The sequence below is a fragment of the Rutilus rutilus genome (genome assembly GCF_951802725.1).
Source record: "Rutilus rutilus genome assembly, chromosome: 14".
NCBI classification, from domain to species: Eukaryota; Metazoa; Chordata; class Actinopteri; order Cypriniformes; family Leuciscidae; genus Rutilus; species Rutilus rutilus.
Window position 1 is genome coordinate 18,414,180 of NC_140219.1, and position 19,676 is coordinate 18,433,855.

Here is a 19,676-nt window from a genome sequence, read left to right on the forward strand (position 1 = left end):
ATGTCTGAAAATAAATATCCTAGGGAGAAAATGAATGGGATTTTCCTGTTCTGTTGGGGGCCCCCTTGGAGGGCGGGGCCCGTTTCAATTGAAACGGGTGAAACATAGGTAAGGCCGCCTCTGTCCACGGTCCATCCATTTTTCAAAAGATTTGCATTGGCCTAAAGTGAATAAGGAAAGCACATTAACTTTGTCTGTGGCTGTCTTTAGACATACGAGATGGTTTGTGTCATTTCTTTCCATCTATAGCTTTTTGACAGCTAGCTATTATGGAGTGATTTTGCAATGCAACCAAACTTGCGCATGCACAAACTACACCCCGCCTTCCCCAAAATATCCTGCAATGACTGGCCGCGGAACGACAAGTAGCGCTGCAGCTGGATGGCTGGATGATAAACAAAACAGTTAGTGTGTTCATTTTCACACGTTTGTTATTTTCCTTCAAAGGCTGGAGAAGAAAATCGTGTTTCTTATGAAGTATGGCTATAGTCAAAAAGGACGACCGACTGACAAGTTCTCAAAGTCTAATGTGCGTCGGTTTTGCCGGGATTTTTAGCAAAACTGTAACGTCACCTCTGGAAGTCGTAAAGATTTTGAGTCAAATAGGAACATTTCATTGTAAACGCGGTTTTCTACACAGCTTTGTTTTTATTTGTCAGAATGAGGGACTTCGAGCATTTTGGAAGGGTAATATGGTTTCCTGCCTACGGTTGTTCCCCTACAGTGCCATACATTTAGCAACTTACAAAAAGTAAGTATTATACATTTTAATACTTTAATATTAAATAATGAATACTACATAGCGTCTATGCCCGATACGTTTCGCTGTTTTGTGTAATTCAAGATATGATCAGCGTTTCAATCGGCTGTGATGGTAAACAACGACAACAGGAAGTTGACGTGTTCGCTTGATAGCGTTTAGAATTTGTAGATAGAATTTAATTATAAAATGTATATACTAACAAGAGAGGACTCATTTAAATGTACTCAAGATGTTTAATTTACATAATTACATAAAAGAAATAATTTTATTTAACCGCCTTGCTTCATTAGCTTAGCTTCTGTTACTTCTTAGAACGGGGGTTTACGTTAGTTCATCGTGATGTAACACATCACGCTTTCATGTCCTGACCAATCACGTAGCTCAGAAAGCCAGCACGTTGTTGTGGTGTCATCCTGAACCCTAGAGGGCTACTGTACAGTGGGCGTGGCCTTAATTCTACGAAGTCATAAAATGTGTGCATTCATAAAACAAGTTCAGTGTCAATTTCAACTGTATTGTTTCCATGGATATGAACCATGCACTTGGAAACGCCTATCAACGTTCAGCTCATCCTGTGCCTGTCCATAAACGAAAGTATATCTTGTCACGTGTATTTGCACATGCCGAATGGGTTAACGGAGACACCGGAAACAGTTTTAGAAAGACCCGCACATAGTGTTCCAGTATTCCAGGAAAAGACGAGTGGAGGGTGTATTACGACCTGTTTTGAACGCATTGTTCCTCTTAAAAGAATACGTGTGTACCTCTCGAATGCAAGTTGTTGGTTACGAAGTTTAAGTTGTTGGTTAATAATCACATTTTTAATAAAGGATATAATTTTCTAGTAGCCTACTGCTATTAATGCTATCTTTTTAATAATTACATAATAATTAACACTAGCCTATATCTACATATATTAACACCAAATAATAATACTTAAGAAATTGATAACTTTTTACAATTATAATTTACATTATAGCCTAATTATATTTGTAAAATTCATATCAACTTTTTAGTAATTCATACACTGTAAGCAAAAATTGCACTGTACTGCGAAATACACCTTTTCTGTTAAGATTGTGTACATTTCCTTCAACCTTAAGACACAACACGATTCATTCAAAATATCAGCAAAACACAGAAAATCCCTGCATATTAACATAGTACATTGTGCTGTATTTTTGCACATTTCTTAAAGTGTACATAGCCTCAAGCTATGTATATCAAGTTAAAGCATTTAAGCATTAGCCTTTGAGATCATGAGAATATATCAGTTAGATGTGTGTGGTAGATAATATGTCTGGTACTCTACACTTATCAAAAATGCTTACTATTCACTTTCTTCTATTTTTGGCAGTATTGTCCACCTTCATACTGATGAACTGGGTGATATCTCACAATGGAGAGCCATAGTAGCCGGTGGGCTGGCAGGCATATCTGCCGCTCTAGCAACATATCCATTGGAGGTGGTTGAAACCAGACTTATTGCTCAGAATTGCAAAGAACCAACTTACAGAGGGTTGCTGCATTCTCTCTCCAGCATGTACAGAAATGAAGGACTTCAAGCTCTCTATAGGGGTTTTTCCCTCACAGTGTTAGGTATGTATTAGTTCAGACCCTGTTTACACCTCAGAATCATTCAATTACACTAAATCTGAATTCAGAAACATCAAAACCAAGCTCATAACCTTCTAATTAATAAAGGTTTTACAATTCTGCTTAAAAAGTTGATGGAACTTTATGTTTGGATTTCTGTGGAATAGGCGCTGTTCCGTTCTCTGTTGGTTGCTATGCAGTCTATGTCAATTTGGATAAGCTCTGGCAGGAGCGTCATGTTCGCTTCACGTCTTTGCAGAACTTCATCAATGGATGTCTTGCGGCAGGAGTCGCTCAGACTCTCTCCTTCCCCTTCGAAACTGTTAAAAAGAAGATGCAGGTGAGAATAGGTGTAGTGATATGTCTTATCACCACAAGGGGACACAATGGTACCAGTGTCACAGACTTGGGTCTCCCTAAAGTTGTAAAAAATTGTTGATTATTGTCAAGAAAGAAACTATGTAAAGACTATGTATAATTCTTTATATATATATATATATATATATATATATATATATATATACATATACATATATATATAATTACTGAACTTAAATATACGAGCTTGATAAAAATGATCATTCTAGAAGAAAATTTCAGATGGCACTTAGAGGCTTTTGCATCTGAACTCTTCATATATGCATAGTCTTTGCAACAGGTCACACAGAACAATGCTGGAGACCATTATGAAGGACACAAGGCCTTGCAGCAGCTGAGAATGTCCAGTGTCCAGTGTCTGCCTATGCCAAAGATAAATTGTCTAAAGATAGTTGACCTTTCACACACACACACACACACACCACACACACACACACACACACACACACACACACACACACACACACACACACACACACACACACACACACACACACACACACACACACACACACACACACACACACACACACACACACACACACACACAACAAACATGGTATATCTGATCTAGTTCCTATATGTTTTGATTGGCTCTACAAACAGCCAAACTAGAAATGAAAAGTTCTGCTTTTTCTCTTTTGCAAGTTAAATTGCATTGTCAGAAATAAACTGACCAAAGATTCTGAATATTCTGTCAGTCTGGTGCTTAAAGTATTGGTAACACTTTACAATAAGGTTTCAACTACTTTCGATAACATTAACTAAGAAGTAACAATAATCCTACATCATTTATTAATCTTAGTTAATGTTAATTTCAACATTTACTAATACGAATTAAATGTTGTATTTGTTAACATTCGTTATTGCACTGTGAACTCAACTAACATGAACAATCAATGAACAAAAACCTGGATTTTTATTTACTAACGTTATTATTAACATAGATTAATAAATACTGTAACAAATGTATTGCTCATTGTTTGTTCATGTTAGTTAATATTATTAACTAATGTTAACAAATGAGACATTGTAAAGTGTTACCAAAGTATCTATTGACACAATCAACACAGCCTACGGAAAACACAGAGGGTTTAAGGGTAGGTAAATGTCGGAAAATGTGTTACAGTAGGGCAATCAGTTCAAAACAGATGTACATGAATTGAAAAAAAATCGTAGAATAAATCGTATTTGATCATCTGCACTAGACAACGTTTTATATATTTTTTCCTATAAATAATAATGTCAGTATTCTCTCATCTAAGTATTTCTTAATGATCAGGAATATTTCTTAAATCATTATTTTAGGCCCAGAGTCTTCTTTTACCCCATTGTGGAGGAGTTGATGTCCATTTTAATGGAATGATAGACTGCTTCAGACAGGTCATCAAGAACAAGGGTGTCATGGCTCTTTGGAGTGGCCTTACAGCCAACATGGTGAAGGTGACGTCTGTTTTATGTACTTAGGTGGACGAGAGATAAAAATAACCCAAGCACTGCATGTTTTCTGTGTAAATGGTCATTCAAATTTCGATCTGTCATTAAAAAAAATCTGACATGGTTGTATATTACACAAACATGTATTCTATGAAATGAATACAACAAATAGTAACATGAGTTTCTGGAGCTGGCTTCGCATGAAATAGCATGCTCAAATGTTTTCAGTGGTTGTTTGTGGAAATACCTTAGATAAATAATGCATTTCCACTTCCTTGTTAATGATATTATGTTTTGTTTTATTCATTACAGATTGTCCCATATTTTGGTCTGCTCTTCAGTTGCTTTGAGATGTGTAAGCAACTCTGCCTTTACCGGAATGGCTATATCATTTCTCCACTAAGCTACAAACTTAAACCAGGTGTGGACCAAAGTCTGGGCCCATATGAACTGCAGGAGTTTAAGCGCTACCTGAGAAACAGAAAATCACACAAAGCACAGAGTTCATCCATAGGAAACCGCTGGTAACTAATTCCAAGATTTATCAGGAATAAACAGTACTCTGAGAAGTGCATTGCTATTAAGTATTTGTACTGCTGGAATGCACAGTGTATTATTCAAAGTAGTACTTTTCGCAATATATTTGATTATTATGAAGAATGTTTTACCTTTTGTTGTATTTAACTTCCAATATTGTATTTTAAGGATTCTGCACATACATACTTGAAGCTCAGTCCGTTACGTACATTCTACAGTACCTCAAACGCATCAGACATGCCACTGAAACGGTGTTTTTAAGATCTGTCTAATCACTTCTCAGGAAAATATGTTGAACATCATTTCAACTGTTAGAACAATGCCTTTGTCAAACAAAGTATTAGTCTTTTACTGGATTTTTAAATGTCTTCTGTTATTTATGAACCACATGTTTTTAAGGTCATATTGTGGTGCAGTTATGGCATTGGCTTTTTTGATCATATATGACAATTCTGAATCTGCATTGTAATGTAATATATACATTTTCTGCTGATCTGGACACAGTAACCCAGTAATTAACGAATCTCATTCGGCTGTAAAAAAAAAAAAAAAGAAAAAAGGACATGATCTGTTTAATGAAAGGTTATTTGTGGTTTTCGATGATAGCATTATGACATTTGTAAATGTTGCACATGTTAAGATAAAATCTTCAAGCACATTGTAAAAAATTAAGTATATAAGCAATAAACATCTTAGACCTTGTTGTCAACGTATTGTATTATACACATATTTTACTATCCGTTGATATATAATACAAACAAAATTGAACTGCATTAGTAGAAATGACAGTGATTCAGATAGTATTGATTTTGTATTGCCTTCTGTAGTCACATGTTCCCAAAATGGATCACTGGCTTTGCCACACAGTTAAAAGTCGTGTGAAGGACTTTGTTCTGACATGTTGGCCTTTTTTCCTCTCACACACATGCCCTTGGTGATCATTAACTGAAGGCAGGCAGCGATCTTGCTAGTAACAAACATGCATGTTATGTCACCTTGGAGAACTTCTTAGCTTGACAGCTGAAAGGAAAAACTGGACAATCCTGATTCTCTTGCTGTATTGGACTGTCAGTGTGTATCAAAAACAGTGCAAAAAGTGTGTGTGTTTTGTTAAATATTATTAGTCATGAATTATTGGCTACTTGGAAACAAAATTGTCTCTGTTTTAAAAACTTCCTGTTGTAATTTACGCTTTCCACCTTGAGAAGGCTTAAGGTTACTTTACTTACTTTGAGCCATTCACCTCCGTCATCACGCTATGACCCCGCCTTCTGGAATCTGTGACGTTTGGTCTACAGTCCAATCAAATCTTAGAAGCGTTGGGTACGTATTTCTCTCGCGAGACGAACCTTTTAAAACCGTCGCTTCAACTTTTCAATCGGCCATTTCGAATCAGCCGGCATTCCACGCTGTTCCTGCGGCAGAGCGGGATATACCTCTTCATACTACACCTCTCTAAGAACATCCAACAATGAACGAGACCGCCGTTTCTTTCGCCAAGGACTTCTTGGCCGGTGGAATTGCCGCTGCTATTTCTAAAACTGCCGTGGCCCCCATTGAGAGAGTCAAGCTGCTGCTTCAGGTATATATATATATATTCGCAATAATATTATCGGAATTCGTTACATAACCCCATAATAATAATTTAAAAAAAGTTCTGTATTGAGCGAAAGGTGAATACAACTAGCATAGTGTAATCCTAGAACAGTTTATGGCTTAAATAAAACGTAATGTCCTTTTTAGATTTTTTATCTTTTTTTCTTTTCATTTACATGTTTAATTTAATCTCGAATTGAGATTAGCCTAACATAATAGTAAACGACTGACCAAACGAAAACCTCATTGTGATTTAAACCTCCGTTATTTTACACATGTTGAGCCGGTTAAAAACGGTGCTGGTCGTCAAATATTTCGTTAAAGTATCGACTAGGTAACTTAGGCCTTGAGTGCTTGTAACCTTTAGCAACCCTCCTCGAGAGAACAACTTGAGAAATGCCTCGATCGACAGCCAAGTGGTGCCCAAACGAATGGAATTTCACAAAGCTCAATGAACTTGTTGCTTTACTAAGGTTTTGAGAACTCTTTTAAAACACTTCCGTGAAACACGGTAAACCAACATCCTCCCTCATCTCGCCAAGGTCGCGAGAAGGGGAGGCCTGTGAATAGCTAGGCCTTTATTGCTAGCTTGCAAGCTAACGCTCTCGTCCTAGGACTGTTAAGTGTCCGCTATTGTTCAAGAGGACACGTTGCTTTATGGGCGTATCATATGCTAACACATCGATATAATGTTAAATGCTTATAGCTAGTACACATTTTACACAAATGTAAGGGTTTTCATGATAATTCCATTCGATTTTACAGGAACCTCTTACCGGAAGATATCGCGTTTTTTTCGCGTTGTCGGCTTCTTTCGTTTCGCATGATCACGTGTTTGTTTCCTCCTTGATTTTCTGTTAAGCCATCGCTATTTTAAACAATTTCCGCTTAATTCAGTTTTAGTTGCTTCAGTTTATGACATTTGTAATGTCATTGACTATATTCATTGAATGTATTTTATTGTGTGCATACATTGACTTCCTCTTGTGTTTACAGGTGCAACATGCTAGCAAACAGATTACAGTGGATATGCAGTACAAGGGCATTGTAGACTGTGTGGTGCGTATTCCCAAGGAGCAGGGCTTCATCTCCTTCTGGAGAGGAAACATGGCCAATGTCATCAGGTACTTCCCCACCCAGGCCCTCAACTTTGCTTTCAAGGACAAGTACAAGAAGGTCTTCCTTGATGGTGTGGACAAGCGCACCCAGTTCTGGAGGTACTTCGCTGGTAACCTGGCCTCAGGTGGTGCTGCTGGTGCTACATCCCTCTGCTTTGTGTACCCCCTCGACTTTGCAAGAACCCGTCTGGCCGCCGATGTCGGCAAGGCTGGAGCAGCAAGAGAGTTCTCTGGCCTGGGTAACTGCTTGGCAAAGATCTTCAAGTCTGATGGCCTCAAAGGATTGTACCAGGGCTTCAACGTTTCTGTGCAGGGTATCATCATTTACAGAGCCGCCTACTTCGGCATTTATGACACAGCCAAGGGTGAGTCCACGTTGAGATTAAGGTATCATCTTCAGTGTGTGCTATTGCTGCATTCATTACATCTGCTCTTTTGTCTTTAGGTATGCTGCCAGATCCCAAGAACACCCACATTGTTGTCAGCTGGATGATTGCTCAGTCTGTGACTGCTGTTGCTGGTCTTGCATCCTACCCCTTCGACACAGTCCGTCGTCGTATGATGATGCAGTCTGGACGCAAAGGAGGTCAGTTGCTGCTTTACTTAGACTTTTCCAGTACAAGTCGACTAGTTCAAGCAGTGAATTTACTGTTTTTATTTTTAATTGCAGCTGACATCATGTACAGTGGCACAATTGACTGCTGGAAGAAGATTTCACGTGATGAGGGTGGCAAGGCTTTCTTCAAGGGAGCCTGGTCCAATGTTCTCAGAGGCATGGGTGGTGCCTTTGTGTTGGTCTTGTATGATGAGCTGAAGAAGGTCATGTAAATGTTTCCTGTCCACCATTCAATGTGAGATGTTTAACTGTAACATATCTTGTAAATTTGGAAGGACTCTCAAATTCCGCCTTATTTATAGGGACCAACTAGTATGTCAGTACTAGTTGAACTGGGGGAAATTGTTTTTGCAATTTTTCTTTTGCCCCGTTCATCTTATTTGTCCTCTTTTTGTCCCCCCTCACAATACTGTCATTCCCAGAAAGAAAGAATGCCGGGTACTAAAATCTACCTGTTTTCCAGCCGGTCTGTTTTTAGTCGATGCATCAATAAAGACCCACTGAATGAACCTAAACCATAACTTGTCTTTTTTCTTCTCTTTTTCTTGTTACGTTACAGGTATTGTAAACGATTCAGCCACTTGGATTGCTTCTGCCCTGTTCCTTAATTCAAACAAAGTCCACACCCTTTAAAAACCGGTCCACAAACTGAACTAGCAGAATTATTATAAGTTTATTTTGCCCTTTAAAGATCCTTGGCTTGTCAGATCAATGTGACTTAAGGCATTCAGTGTAGTAGGGACATTTTATACATGGTATTAAAATAAATTTCTTGCAGCACATGTAAACTGCACCACAGAGTTGTCACTTAGAAGTGTCCAAGTGTTTATTCAAAGGCTAGACTTCACACATGCCTTTAGAGGTGTTCCTGGATGTCAGGCAGTATTTGATTTCTTAAGATGCAACCTCATACCCTGTTGGCTCTCCAGAGTTGTGCTTGAGTCTCAGCCAAGGACAGCTGAGGGGACTCTTGTGCCACTCAATGTAGGCTAATTCAGTCCTTCAAAACTGATTTATTTGAGGCCTACATGTTGCTGTATAATCTAAATATCAAAATGTGTCGGTCAATATGCTGTTTATATGATCCTGCATTTTTACATTTGAGGTTATTTTGAAGTTTTGGTTTACCAAGAAATGCATATCTGCAAATTGAGTTAACTTAAGCGTGTAGAATCACATGAAACTAATTGAAAGGGGGAAATTTGCTGAATCTTGAGAGGGTCAGATGGTCAGTGTTGTAGGTGACCTAAAGTTAGCAACAAAAGACAGTTGTGAGGCTAATGGCTCTCTAGTGTGATTCCACTATTGGAGAAGGTGGCTCATATATGCCCTCTTACACTATAAACCTTGGTGATCTCTTAGCAGACATCAGCTAGTCGTAAATTAGCTCACTAATCCGTCCTTGCATCACCTTCACTTCAAGCATGGTGAGTTCTTGAGTGTGCTATTACAGGATGTTAAGCAGGGATAAATAGTGGCTGGTGTTTATGATAATAGAATATGGCCCTCTGAGTGCAATTCGTTTTTGAAATAATTTCTCAGGGACTGTTCAATTTTAAGACTAAACTGTTCAGAACATTTAATTTAAGTGTTTTTGATTGCTTCACATTCTACACTACCACAACTATACGGATTAATACATCTTTTGAGATTAATGTAATTTTCATTAGCTACCCAAATCGTAGCAAAAGGAATTGAAAAATAATAATTTGTACGTCAATTTCCCTACTATATCGTGTTATATGCATTTACACGATGAGCAGCAGATTACGCAACTCGCCGCTGCATGTTCCCTCTTGGACGTGACGTAAATCCTGGGAAGGCGGTTCAAACTTGCGCTGGCTGGCAGCAGGCGCTACTCGCAGATCACATGACTTGTACAGATTCGTTCGTGTGGTGCTATTTTTATGGGTTTAATCTGGCTGGCAGAGGCACTGGCAGTAGGCCAGTAGGCTCTATTCCATCATGTGACTGTAGAGGTTTAATCATATGCCAGCTGCCTGAATGAACCTGTCCAATAATCAATTTCTCTTCTGCTAATTGGACTGCTGATCCTGCTATAAAAGGAAAGTGGTGGTACTCATAAGCTTGATTGTACTGTGCTCAATGGGTTTACAATTTTAGAGCACAACGATGGCCTTTAATTAAAGAGACACTATTTCTTTAAATGATAAAATAGTTTTGGTTGATGCAATATGACACTGGTGGGTGTGGCCTCAAGGTGAAATTATTATTATTATTATTATTATTTTTCACAATATGCTTACCATGTTAAATGTTCCTTTTATTTAATTTATGTTAGCCTTGTTGCATGCGTTATAGTCACATTTTCTAATGTTGTCATCAATACTCTGATTTCTGAATATTCTGATTTCCATCAAATTTAATGTAAACATCATGTTCTATCAGATGTTTTGAATTGTACACATGCATTGAGTGAACTGATGAATTTAATTATAAGTTTTTTGGTTTGTTAAATATGGTTGTTTGATAATAGCCTATGTGTTTTTAATTAAGATATAGGCTACAGGATCATTTTTGATAAATCATGGATGGCCCACTTTACCTGAAATTTGTCTGGAGTGCATGATCTAAAATGTTTATTGGTTTATACCTTGCAAATAACACATTATATGAACTGTATTCAAACTGAAATATTATAGCTGGACCTTAAACTACTGGTATTATCAAACCACTGAAATAGACTACAGCCTTTATAAGAGCTAACTTCCTTACATCGACCATGTTCATTTTGTATGATTCGTTCAGTTCTATTCGTCCACGATCACATTAACGTGTTTAAACTTAAACAAGTTACAACTATACCAAATCATTATGTTTTCCACAGTTATATTTAGCCGGTAGAGTGTCTATAATATAATTATACTATACTATAACTATAATATAAATAATAATAATACATTTAATTTAATAGGCTACTATAAATGTAATAATGTTATGTTACATTTTTGTCATATCACCCAAATTCTCACCTCCTGTTTTACAAAGACATTAATGAAGTGTACAACGTGTGCCACCCAGCGGCGAAGAATGTTAATGTCACTGAATGCTTGATATTTTGTCGCATGGTGTCTTCTTTAATACAGTAAGCAATTTTGTCATTTAATAGCCTTCACAGTAAACTGTAGTTCGGAGGCTAATATATAGCAGTGGACGATTCACTTAAAGATCGTTTCGTTCATAAAGTGTTAGGCTACTGAGAACTGCACCATGCAGTTATTACATACAGAGAGCAGATAATAGAAACGATTAACGGACGTTCCAGGAAGGGAAAAATACTACGACATCTTAAGGTGCACCAATCACACAATCGCAAGTGCCTCTTACCATAAACACTTACCTTCCGGTTCTGCAGTATGATTCTCGTCTGTCTGGATGAAAGCTGAAGGGAGGGATGAAGTGTAGCGTTTAAAAGGACGAATGAAACGCTAATGTGAAGGAATTTCTTTCTGAACCTGGACCTTTTTATAAAATGTACACTTGGCGATGCTTTCTCGCTATTATATTTGTACTTGTTTGGTACTTCTCAGAGTTTGGACAAATATGGACGCAGGCGGTCTTTTGTTTTTTATGCTTTTTCAATTTCCCTTTCAAAAAGCAAGACCGTGAAACAAGCACTCAAACGGATGATACACCTGAGGAAACAGCACGACAGGTAACGTTGTGTTCATGTATCAACGTATGTGACTTGAGAACATTAACAATAGTTCTGCCGGACTGTTATTATGACTGTTATTATTATTAGGCTATTTTTATTATTACTTTGAACAAGTTCATGGAGTGATTGACACTATCCTGTTGGAAAATCTAACTTTGCTGGTTACTGTGTTTCTGGTTGACCAGATATCATGTTCCAAAAACCAGCTTGGCTACCTTGAAATGAAACGACCAGCTGGTCCAAGATTGGCTCCCAGCTTGCACCAGCTAAAGACTACTCGTAAACTAGCTAGAAACCAGCTACTGTGTCCAAAAAACAAAGCTTCTAGCTTATGTTTGATTTTTCAGCAGTGTAATAGAAGACATATCTGTAATGGTTATTGTAAATGGATGCATAACAAGAAAGTAAAGAACTTTTTTAGACAGAACAGTGGGAAGACTGTGGAAAGCATCATCACTTCATTATTAAAATTCTTTGGTTAAGACTTGTACCGGTTCTCACGTCCAGAACACTTTTTGTTCCTTATTTCTGTATGTAGGGTATTCCAGAAAGCAAAAACCCAAAGCTCTTGCTGACCTAATTTCTGTATGACTCTGATATCAGACATCATCGGTTTAATACCTTGCACCTTATCCTCCTGTTTCAGTCAAAGAAAGGTCACAATGTTGGTGCCATTGATGAGACTGATGCTGCCAGAACCGGACAAACTGTGTCTCAGACAAAGCAATATCCAAATGTAGTACAGAAGTCACTCCTCCGGGGTAAATAATAATGTTGTTGTTCACAAGCTTCACTCCCGCTATGCCTATCTAGCATGTCTGGAAATAATGACTGAGATGTTTTTTTTACCCATGACACATTTCGAAATTTGTTCTAAAGATGACATACAACAGAAATGCAGGATCAGAAAATATGATAAAATAATTCTCGTAGGATTGTGGGCCTCTCTTTTAGGAAATGCCATTTTATACCCTCTTAATTTCCTCACCAAAAGTGATAGAAATATTTGGCATTAAAGTGAGATCACTGCAGTTGTGCATGTCATGATTACATTTCGTTTTTCTTTTGTAGTGTTTAAATGTGCCTATACTCACCTGATCCAGCCATGGTACACTGTCCCAGAACTTTGTGACAGTCAGCCCCTTTATAGGGCACTACAGGAGGAGTATAATTTGGTTGTCGAGAAAATTATTTGCAAGGCCAAGAACTTTGATCTGTCTGCTACCAGTGTGGGTTGTATTAGGATCTTCACTGACCACCTGCACAATGCAAAACAGTCAGACAGGTGAGCATGTTTGTCTGTAGCCTGATATACTGCAAAATATTCTGGCGTGAGTGACACCACTGTGTTGTTATGATTTCGTGAACTTCTTTTCTATTTTATTCTTAGTCCTTTTTAGAGACCATAAGCAGAACTTTGGGTCTTATGATTTTAAAAGCTATGCATTTCTTCCAAAAGTGATGGACTTTCCATCCTCACCTGACTAATCATCTGACGCAGTTCCAGGAATACTGCTAGTAAAATGTCAAATGTAAACCGGCCTGTTTCTGTTTCAGTTCTCCAGTGTTCAGTTCGAGGTCAGAGGAAATGGCAGTTCTCAGAACTGTCTCTGAAGCTCTGGTGCGAAACCTTTTCCCTGAATACATCTGGGAAGCAAAACTCTACCACTGTGTCCTAACTGAGATTGTAGCTACAAAAGGTTAGCCCTACTGACCTTTGTGCTAAATATTTTCTAATGATCTTTCTAGTGATCAGAACATTCCAAAATATCTATCTGGCATCGACATATGTAGCATTCATTCTTAAAGATAGCATCTCTGAAACAAACATTACTTTGTCACTCGTTGCTTCAAGGGTTGTCTCAGCATGTCTTCACTGCTCCTACAGACTTGTTTATCCACATTTTTCTGTGCATAAATACTCAAGGGCATCAAAAGAAACAAATCTCTTCACTTTTTCTCAATGATTATGACAACAAAGAGTTTTTTTCTTTCTCAACTGCCTCCAATATCATATTTAATATAATTTCAAAATTAAATGTTTTATAGAATTAATTGTTAACCAATAAAAGTTGGTGCATTTAAATTTTCTGTCACAAAAACATTTACTGTCTTTCTTAACTTACACTCTTGAAAAGATTGCGAGGTCAGATTGCGAGATTTCTCATGCTTTTGAAAGACGTCTCTTTATGTTCACCAAGGCTGCATTTATTTGATCAAAAATACAGTAAAACAGTAATATTATGAAATATTATTACAATTTAAAATAACAGTAAAATCATTACTCCAGTCTTCAGTGTCACATGAGCCTTTAGAAATCCTTATAATAATCAGATTTGGTGCTTAAGAAACATTTCTTATTATTATTAATGTTTAAAACAGTTAATATTTTTGCGCAAACATGTGATACATATTTTTCAGGATTCTTTGATGAATAGAAATCAATCCTACTGACCCCAAAAGTTGTTCTTTTTGTGATATACCAATTGTATTGTTTATTTTCTACTAATATGCCGATTCTCCTGCTGTCCATGTCTAGCACTTGATGTGCTTGTGACAAGCCTCTGTAATCCAGACAACCTGAATCAGATGGTGGTTTTGCAGTTGGATAGAGTAACCCCTAAAAGCTCAATGGGAGACCTGGTAAACTCAAATAGGGAAGGCACACCATCCGCTATAGGAAGTGAAGAAGCAGAAGAGTAAGTCATCTCTATACATTTAGTCTGAGTATAATTTTTCATATCAGGCCTCTTTCTGCTTTCAAACTTGTGGATTGAAATTCCACAGATTGACAGATGAAGCAGAGGACGGTCGGTCTGAAGACATTAAAGGAAAGAAGAAGGGTGGTGTATCTTTCTCCTTCATCTCAGTAATTTGATTTATGAGCAGTATGTGTACATAAATAATATAATAAAGTAATTATTTTTCTTTTTTCTATTAGGCAATAGAATCAAAGAACAATTTTCTAAATTGGTTGATAAGGTCAAGTTAAAGAAAGCCAAAAAGAAGAAACACAAGAAGGAGCCTTTTCAGAGGGCTGCTCTGCTTTCAGCACGTAGATCTGCTGTTATTGAAGATGATGGTGCAAGCAGCAGAGAGGGCTCCATCAAAAGCTGCTTGGACTCTGATTATGTATGGAATATACCAGCAAATGTTAATATTGAATTGATTTACAAAGTTATCTGTGCAATTGACGCTGCCTGTGCTTTCTTTTAAAAGGACAGTGAAACGGATGTATACCTCACAACTGTCCAAGAGGACTTGATGGAGTTTAAGCTTTCCTATGAGATGTGGCGGGTGGGGAAATGGGCAGTCCGTGTCACAGATGTGAGACATATTTTAAACAATGTGCAATCTTAACTGAGTTGAATAATTTAATAATGATGATAAAAACACCGTCTTAGGTTCAGAAGGAAAGTGAAGAGCTGTGTTTCACGGTTCACCTGGAGGAAAGAAATAACCCTGAGAATCTCCACTGGGATGTGAAAAAGGCCCAGTCAGATATACTTCATTTTTATAGCCTCTGGCAGGAGAGAGGGGAAATGGTGAGGAATCTTCAAAGCATTGAAACCTATAGTATTTTGTATTATAGTCATTGATATTTGACTCTTATAATTCATTATTGTTAAGAAATAATTGTAGGTGCTCGATTTCAAATTTTTTTCTTCTTCTTTTTTGTCTCTAAGGATACTTCCACTTTACCCTCTATTTCTGCAATAGTAGAAAACACAAAAAAGGAACTTGATGACGCATGCACAGAGGAAGTGAGATCAGCCTTTGAGCACTTTTTACAGGTAACGACAGTCTCACACACACTGTCTAGAATGTAAGAGGGAGTTGCAAGTAGAACGCCAGTAATTCTACATACCTGGAAATGTTTTCCCCTTATTTCTCTCCAGGAGCTGGTTTCTGATGCACAGCTTGGTCACACTCAGCCTGTATTCCAGTTCTTGGGCCCTTTTGCAGGGCTGCTGGGTGATAAGGAACATGAGGGAGGTGTGTGGAGTCTTCTAAATGGACTTGCAAGCTTCCTCACTCCTAGCCACGATGAGGAAGAGGTAAGAACAGATGTTAGGTCAATAGATTAAAGTCCCCCTGAAGTCAATAAATTTATCCCTTAAAACTCATCTCTAATCACCAAAATGACATATTTAAATGTTTTTTTCCTGTTTAAAAAAAAATTCTTCATGCCTTAAAGGAATAGTTCACCCAAAAATGAAAATTCTGTCAGTAATTACTCACCCTCATGTTGTTCCAACCGCGTAAGACCTTCGTTCATCTTCGGAACACAAATTAAGATATTTTTGATGAAATCTGAGCCTTGTCTCACTCCTCCATAGGCTGCTAGGTGGCCCAAACTTGCTGGCCCAGAAAAGTTATTAAAGAGATCGTTAATATAGTCCAAGTGGCTACAGTGGCTCAATCTTAAGTATATCAAGCGACGAGAATACTTTTTGGACTATTTCTTGGAGCATTCACTTGGACTATATTAACGATCTCTTTAATAACTTTTCTGGGCCAGCAAGTTTGGGCCACCTAGAAGGCTATGGAGGAGTGAGCCATCTCTCAGATTTCATCAAAAATATCTTAATATGTGTTCCGAAGATGAACGAAGGTCTTACGGGGTTGGAACAACATGAGGGTGAGTAATTACTGACAGAATTTTCATTTTTGGGTGAACTATCCCTTTAAAATAGTTTGAATGTTACTCTACTACACCCTTGCTTCATTTAATATACGCAAAGTCATGAATATGCAAAGTAGTCTCCGTCTCCACGCAATCACTCAAGCTTAGAATACCTGATCCACTCGCTCAACTTTTCTGTAGTAAACGCTTCACAATGGCAAGTGGAAATACTGGTTTAATTCAGCCATATTGAACCAGAAACTGATTCAGAGGAAGAAAAGGAAGAGTGAATTATTACAAAGTTGATTTATCAGAATGGTTATGCGTTTTAAGTGTTGCTATAATGTCGGACAAATAACGATCGACACATAAATAACATTAAAAACTTGATTTTAAAGACAATCTAATAATGAAACTGATGATCTACATCTGTTCAAAAGTTTGGGGTCAGTAAGTTTTTGTTTTTAAATTAAATTAATACTTATATTTACAAGGATGCATTAAATTAATAATCAAGTTACAGTTTACATTGTTACAATTTTTTTATTTATTTAAAAATTCTGTTCTTTTGAACTTTCTATTGATCAAAACAGCACAACTGTTTTCAACATTTATAATAATAATAAATGTTTCTTGAGCAGCAAGTCAATGATTTCTTAAAGATCATGTGACACTGAAGACTGGAGTAATGATGCTAAAAATTCAGCTTTGACATCACAGGAAAAATATATTCAAATAGAAAACTGTTATTTTAAATCATAATATTTCATGATATTACTGTTTTTACTGTACTTTTGATCAAATAAATGCAGCCCTTTTAAAGGGTTAGTTCACCCAAACATTTCAATTGTCATTAACTATTCACCCTCAGTTAATTGTCATTAACTATTCCAAACCCATAAGGTCCTTGAAAGTGGTGATTACATTGCAGTCTAGGAGGGTCAGAAAGCTCTCGGATTTCATAAAAAAGATCTTAATTTTTTTTCAGAAGATAAATGAAGGTCTTATGGGTTTGGAACGACATAAGTTATTAATGACAGCATTTTTTTCAGTTTCAGTTTTTGGGTGAACTATCCCTTTAAGCATATGAGACTTCTCTCAAAAACAAGTCTTACCTACCTCAAACTTTTGAACGGTAGTGTTTTTATATCAATATTTTATATATTTGGATCAATATAGCCTACATTCTCCCAAGATTTTATATCTTGTCCAAATGTAGCTAAGTTTTGTTAATTTACAGTACACGTTTAGCTTGAGTTAGCTTCAATTACCAGAGCACTGTGTAAATTATTGAGAATACTGACACCTTCTGATGATACAGGTAATTTAATGTAACTATGTTTTTTTCCGCAGTCCCATAACTGCAGAGGAGAGGATAAGCTTGATGAAGCAGGAGCCTCAAAACATCACGGTGGACCGACAGCACAGCTAGCCTGCATTGACCCAGTTGAAGAGCCAAAGGGGGGTGTTGAAGAAGGGCCAATGGCTTCAGTCGTACGGTTTTGTACCCCCCATGAAGAGACTGACCCCTTCATAAGTAAAGAACCAGATATACAAGACATCGATCAGATCTCTGATGATGCTGATGTGGTTTCTGATGGGCAGGAGAGTCTTGCTGAGAGCTTAGATATCTTTGTTAATAGGTCAAAATTAGTCATTCCCGCAGCATACTCCAATGATATCTCAAGCTCAGTCATGAGCCATACTGATGGCTTGCAGTCTGACTCTGTCGAAGGCTTTAGAATTGCTCAGTCTGGGGTCAAAACAAACAAAAAAGAAAAGCTAACTCACAAAAAGTCAAATGGACCACAAAAGTTCAAAGTAAAAGAGAAAACTGGACAGTTCAAGGACGAGATGACACATCAGCCTCAGAAAAAGGAACCCCAGACCAATTGGGAGCAGGTTGAGGCCACCAAAGCCATATTTGATTTACTGAAGGAAATAACTGGTATGATGTAACTCCTTGTTCTGTTGGGCTTTTATGGGCAAGAACTGAAACTAAAAAAAAAAAAAAATTCTTTGCCCTTTAATTTTTGTCTTTACCATTTTCAGGTAACTCAGTCCTCGTTAATATTGTTGATGCCATTCTAAAACCAGTCCAGCCTTTGGTAAAGAAGTAAGTATTTAATAGTATATTTATTCAAATACCAAGGTTGTTTAGCTGTAGATGTGAAGATAAGCATAAGCTTTCGTCCCATGCAGGAAAATAAACAACTTTTTAAAAAGGATGCATCCTACCGAAGATCAGATTGCATCCTACATTGACAATTTCCAGAAGAAGATGTGGCCAGATGGAAACGTATCCCAACAGCCGCCACGGGACAGTGAGGAGAAAAAAGAGACCAAGGAGAAGGCTTTGCAGCTTATAAATTCAAAATGTACGTACAATATTGCTGTGATGAGCCCCCTCACTTTTTAAATGATTCCTTCGTCCTTGTAATTGTCGTGACATGGTGGTTTTAGATTCAAACTTTCTAATCCTTAAGAAGACTGATGTGGAAGCGTTGTTTAAGATATTCCAAGACACGGAGGAGAACAAGAAACTGGTCTATGTGAGAACTCTAGCTATGATTATTATTATTCATCTTATTTAATTAAAATCCATTTTGAAATATATTCAAAGGTGAACCAGATTCACATTTATATTCTTTGTGTGTGTCCGTAGAGGCTGCTTTCGTATGTTCTAATGGAGTTCCTGCCTGGAGAACCTGCCTTCAGTTCAATAGCTAATCTATCTGTGAAGGATTTTGTTTCGTTATAGAAAAAGGGTATTTTATTATTTTAATTATTTGTTTTTAAATGTGCATTACTTAATATTTTATATGAATATTCTTCAAAGATGCATTCTGATATTCCTCAGTGAGGCCATGAGCAGCATGAACACTCGTTTATTGATTTATTGATATTTTTTATTCAACAAAAATGTTAACCTCTGTTTACTTTAGCTACTGTGATTATGATTCACCTCAATAATATCTTTGGTGTAAATTGTAAACCTTTTAAAAAAATGATCTCTGTATAAGTTCACTTTTTGTTTTGTTCCTTAAAATTGTGCACTGTGAAGAGCTATTTTTTCTATTTTAAAAACAGCACAGCTTACTCAGGACAAACTAAAGACTTAATACAGGGTTCGTGAGGAATGTATTTGAATAAAAATATTGGCAATAAATATATTTTACTAATAATTGCGAGTCGTTTGATTTTTTGCACCTTATTAAATTGAAATATATATAAAAAAATAACAGTTCACTTTTTCTGTTATATATTCTGTCCTCGACTGCAAAGTTACAGTATTAAATGTTTGCTCTTGTACCTACTGTCAAACCCAT

The 19,676-nt window shown here is 37.1% G+C and overlaps 3 protein-coding genes across 3 annotated transcripts; all 3 read left to right on the forward strand.

Moving 5' to 3' along the window:
• The first annotated feature begins 321 nt into the window (after positions 1–321).
• slc25a43 (solute carrier family 25 member 43) lies at positions 322–5,415 on the forward strand. Its single transcript, XM_084429534.1, has 5 exons — positions 322–751; positions 2,121–2,362; positions 2,527–2,699; positions 4,046–4,180; positions 4,487–5,415. The coding sequence occupies exons 1-5, from the start codon at positions 480–482 to the stop codon at positions 4,700–4,702; spliced, it is 1,038 nt and encodes a 345-aa protein (XP_084285660.1). The 5' UTR covers positions 322–479; the 3' UTR covers positions 4,703–5,415.
• A 585-nt stretch (positions 5,416–6,000) lies between these two features.
• On the forward strand, positions 6,001–8,556 carry slc25a5 (solute carrier family 25 member 5). Its single transcript, XM_084429535.1, has 4 exons — positions 6,001–6,293; positions 7,304–7,790; positions 7,871–8,011; positions 8,096–8,556. The coding sequence occupies exons 1-4, from the start codon at positions 6,183–6,185 to the stop codon at positions 8,251–8,253; spliced, it is 897 nt and encodes a 298-aa protein (XP_084285661.1). The 5' UTR covers positions 6,001–6,182; the 3' UTR covers positions 8,254–8,556.
• Positions 8,557–11,081: 2,525 nt separating this feature from the next.
• On the forward strand, positions 11,082–19,532 carry LOC311303648 (uncharacterized protein). Its single transcript, XM_084430225.1, has 16 exons — positions 11,082–11,717; positions 12,367–12,481; positions 12,792–13,005; positions 13,278–13,420; positions 14,260–14,419; positions 14,508–14,563; positions 14,662–14,852; positions 14,940–15,047; positions 15,125–15,265; positions 15,407–15,514; positions 15,620–15,778; positions 17,701–18,295; positions 18,400–18,463; positions 18,550–18,725; positions 18,811–18,899; positions 19,013–19,532. The coding sequence occupies exons 1-16, from the start codon at positions 11,535–11,537 to the stop codon at positions 19,106–19,108; spliced, it is 2,598 nt and encodes an 865-aa protein (XP_084286351.1). The 5' UTR covers positions 11,082–11,534; the 3' UTR covers positions 19,109–19,532.
• The last annotated feature ends 144 nt before the right edge of the window (positions 19,533–19,676 follow it).